We start from the raw sequence: 4,125 nt of genomic DNA, 5'->3' as shown, positions 1-4,125 counted from the left end.
AAAAAATTCGAGGATTCCCGGCCAAACGAATTCCGAAGAATTATTTCCGACGACCCCACGTCGTCGGCCACACCCCGAAACCACGGAAAGACACCCGCCCCTTTGAAGTTCCTCACCAACCCTGACCCAACCCAACAAGACCGACAAGGCACACACCGGGGACCCAGGAGGAGAGAGAGAGCGGTCGTCCGAGGAAAGAGAGACGGTCGGTTTAGACCGTCTTAGACCTAGGACGTTTTCTTTTCTCTGTTTTAGATCTTTTCCTATTTCATGTTGTATAGGTTTTGGATAATTTTCTTTTTCCTATACTTTGTAGTTCCTATATAAGGAACCTCTATTGTTCATTAATAAAAACATAAACATTCAGTCTCTAAAACTCTCCAATTACAACAATATTTAATTTTTTTTATTAATTTAGGTTTTCGCTGGGATTCGGTATTGGAGGTGATTACCCTCTTTCTACTACCATTATGTCTGAATACGCTAACAAGAAGACTCGTGGTTGCTTCATCGCTGCCGTGTTTGCTATGCAAGGTGTTGGTATATTAGCCGGAGGTTCGTGGCACTTGCTGTCTCTTCCATTTTCGACAAAAGTTTCCAGCTCCGACCTATGCAGTCAACAGGGCTCTCTCAACGCCTCCACAAGCTGATGTTGAAAAGTAAACTTGATTTGGATCAAATATTATTGGGTTAATCATGTGTTGATCCAAAACTTAGCCCAAATTCTAGAGAAATCATTCACCTCCTAAAAACAAAAATCTAGATATTCTTATAGAATTATCTAGAAAATTAGGATAAATAATCTAGATATTATGTAGAATTCTCTAGATTAAGATTAAAATATGTAAGATATTTTGTACTTTGGAGGCTATAAATACCTCCACTCTCTTCTCACTTTGTATCATCAAGAAATAATCCAGTTTGTAAGAAACTTTCAAGTAATAAGAGTTCTCTTCTAAATTATAAAAGTTTTCTTCTTCACAAAACTTTTTTCTCTTCAAACACTTAAACACTTTCTCCATCTTTATAAAGTTTTTCATTCCAACAAAGTGGTATCAGAGCTTCAAGTTCCTTTTGAAGATGACAAAAATGGTGTTCCCTTCCAAGTTCCATTGCTCACTAAGAGCAACTATGACAATTGGAGTCTTAGGATGATGGCTATCTAGGAGCACATGATGTGTGGGAGATAGTCGAGAAAGGCTTCATTGAACCGGAGAATGATGGTGGTTATCTCAACACAAAAGTAGGTGGTTTGAGGGATTCAAGGAAGAGAGACAAGAAGGCTCTCTGTCTAATCTATCAATTATTATATGAAGATACATTTGAGAAGGTTGCTGGAGCAAAGACATCCAAAGAAGCATGGGAGAAGCTTCAGACATCTTACAAGGGAGCGGAACAAGTTAAGAAGGTACGTCTTCAAACTCTAAGAGGAGAATTTGAAGCATTACAAATGAAGGAGGAGAACTCATCTCAGATTACTTCTCAAGAGTCTTGACGGTTACTAATAACCTAAAAAGAAATGGTGAGAAGTTAGATGAGGTGAGAATCATGGAGAAAGTTCTTAGATCATTGGATTAAAATTCGAGCATATCGTCACCGTGATTGAAGAGACAAGAGACAAAGACTTGGAGACTATGACAATGGAGCAACTTCTTGGATCACTACAAGCTTATGAAGAAAAGAAGAAGAAGAAAGAAGATATTGTGGAGCAAGTTCTCAAGATGAGAATTGATCACAAGGAAGAAAGTGGCCGAAGCAATCAAAGACGTGGTGGCGGTCATTTCCATGGACGAGACCGTGGTGTAAATGGACGAGGTTGGAGACCATATAAGACAAATTCAACCAAAGAGGAGAGAACTCATCAAGAGGTCGTGGAAGAGGAAACGCAAAATCAAGGTACCATAAATCAAGCATCAAATGCTATAGGTGCGGAAAATTTGGACATTATGCTTCTGAATGCAAAACTCCAAACAACAATAGAGTTGAAGAGAAGTCCAAATATGTTGAAGAACGTCGTATGGAAGAAGATATGTTGTTGATGGCTTACAAGAAGGATGAACCAAATGAGGTTCACAAGTGGTACCTTGATAGTGGTGCAAGCAACCACATGTGTGGAAATAAAAGCATGTTCGTGGAGCTTGATGAATCGGTGAAAACCAATGTGGCTTTGGGAGATGAATCAAGATGGAGGTGAAAGGTAAAGGAAATATTCTCATCCGCTTGAAGAATGGAGATCACCAATTCATTTCAACAAGTGTACTATATTCCAAGCATGAAGACCAACATCTTGAGCCTAGGACAACTCTTAGAGAAAGGTTATGACATTCGACTAAAAGATAATAGCCTTTCTTTAAGAGATAAAGCAAATAATCTCATCACAAAGGTGCCAATGTCAAACAATAGAATGTTTTTCCTAAATATTCAAAATGACATTGCACGATGTCTCAAGATGTGCTACAAGGAGGAATCTTGGCTTTGGCATCTTCGATTTGAGCATCTCAACTTCGGAGGCTTAGAGCTACTTTCCAAGAAAGAAATGGTGAAAGGATTACCTTGCATCAGTCATCCAAATCAAGTGTGTGAAGGTTGCTTACTTGGAAAGCAATTCAAGATGAGTTTTCCAAAGGAGTCGGAGACAAGAGCAAGAAAGCCACTAGAACTCATACATACAGATGTATGTGGTCCGATCAAACCAAGTTCACTTGGTAAGAGTAACTACTTCCTTCTCTTTATTGATGACTTTTCAAGAAAAACATGTGTTTACTTTTGAAACAAAAATCAGAAGTGTTTGAAAATTTCAAAAAGTTCAAAGCCCATGTTGAGAAGGAAAGTGGTCTTAAGATCAAGTCCATGAGATCGGATCGAGGAGGGAGAATTCATGTCCAAGGAGTTTCTGAAGTATTGTGAAGATAATGGCATCCGAAGACAGTTGACGGTGCCAAGAACCCCTCAACAAAATGGAGTAGCGGAAAGAAAGAATATGACAATACTTGAGATGGCAAGAAGCATGCTCAAGAGTAAGAAGCTACCAAAGGAGTTGTGGGCAGAAGCAGTTGCTTGTGCGGTTTATATATCAAACCGTTCTCCAACAAAGAGTGTTTTAGAAAAGACACCACAAGAAGCTTGGAGCGGAAGGAAGCCTGGAGTCTCACACCTAAGAGTCTTTGGAAGCATTGCTCATACTCATGTTCCAGACGAGAAGCGGAGCAAACTAGATGATAAAAGTGAGAAGTATATCTTCACTGGGTATGACGCTAACTCCAAAGGCTACAAGCTCTACAATCCAGAAACAAAGAAGACAATCATTAGTCGGAATGTCATCTTTGATGAAGAAAGAGAATGGGATTGGAGATCAAATAATGAAGACTACAACTTCTTTTCATCCTTTGAAGAAGAGAATGTGGAGCAACCGAGAGAAGAGCCAGCTACACCACCAACTTCACCAACAACAAGTTCTCAAGGAGATGAAAGCTCAAGTGAAAGGACTCCACGTTTTAGAAGTCTACAAGACATCTACGAGGTAACTGAAAATCAAGACAATCTTACTCTATTTTGTCTATTTGCGGATTGCGAGCCTATGAACTTTGAAGAAGCCCAAGAAAAGAAGTCATGGAGAAGTGCAATGGATGAGGAAATCAAGTCGATTCAAAAGAATGATACATGGGAGTTAGCTTCACTTCCAAATGGACACAAGGAAATTGGTGTGAAGTGGGTGTACAAGGCAAAGAAGAACTCTAAAGGAGAAGTTGAAAGGTACAAGGCAAGATTGGTGGCAAAAGGCTATAGTCAAAGAGCCGGGATCGACTATGATGAGGTATTTGGTCCAGTTGCTCGCTTAGAAATGGTTAGACTAATCATTTCATTGGCAGCCCAAAAGAGTTGGAGGATACATCAAATGGATGTAAAATCAGCCTTCTTAAATGGAGACCTTGAGGAAGAAGTCTACATTGAGCAACCACAAGGCTACATAGTCAAAGGAGAAGAAAACAAAGTCTTAAGGCTGAAGAAGGCGCTTTATGGATTAAAGCAAGCACCAAGAGTATGAAACACCCGGATTGATAAGTACTTCAAGGAGAAAGGTTTCATCAAGTGTCCATATGAGCATGCACCTTATATTAAAACTCA

General features: G+C 39.5%; 1 protein-coding gene across 1 annotated transcript; it reads left to right on the top strand.

The window, feature by feature from the left end:
- Positions 1-470: 470 nt before the first annotated feature.
- LOC125605974 lies at positions 471-2,194 on the top strand. Its single transcript, XM_048775322.1, has 4 exons — positions 471-555; positions 1,167-1,408; positions 1,566-1,896; positions 2,010-2,194. The coding sequence occupies exons 1-4, from the start codon at positions 471-473 to the stop codon at positions 2,192-2,194; spliced, it is 843 nt and encodes a 280-aa protein (XP_048631279.1).
- Positions 2,195-4,125: the final 1,931 nt, after the last annotated feature.

The sequence above is a fragment of the Brassica napus genome, unplaced genomic scaffold (genome assembly GCF_020379485.1).
Source record: "Brassica napus cultivar Da-Ae unplaced genomic scaffold, Da-Ae ScsIHWf_816;HRSCAF=1166, whole genome shotgun sequence".
NCBI lineage: Eukaryota > Viridiplantae > Streptophyta > Magnoliopsida > Brassicales > Brassicaceae > Brassica > Brassica napus.
The sequence above is the reverse complement of the archived record's forward strand: the minus strand, read 5'-3'. Positions and strand labels throughout refer to the sequence as shown.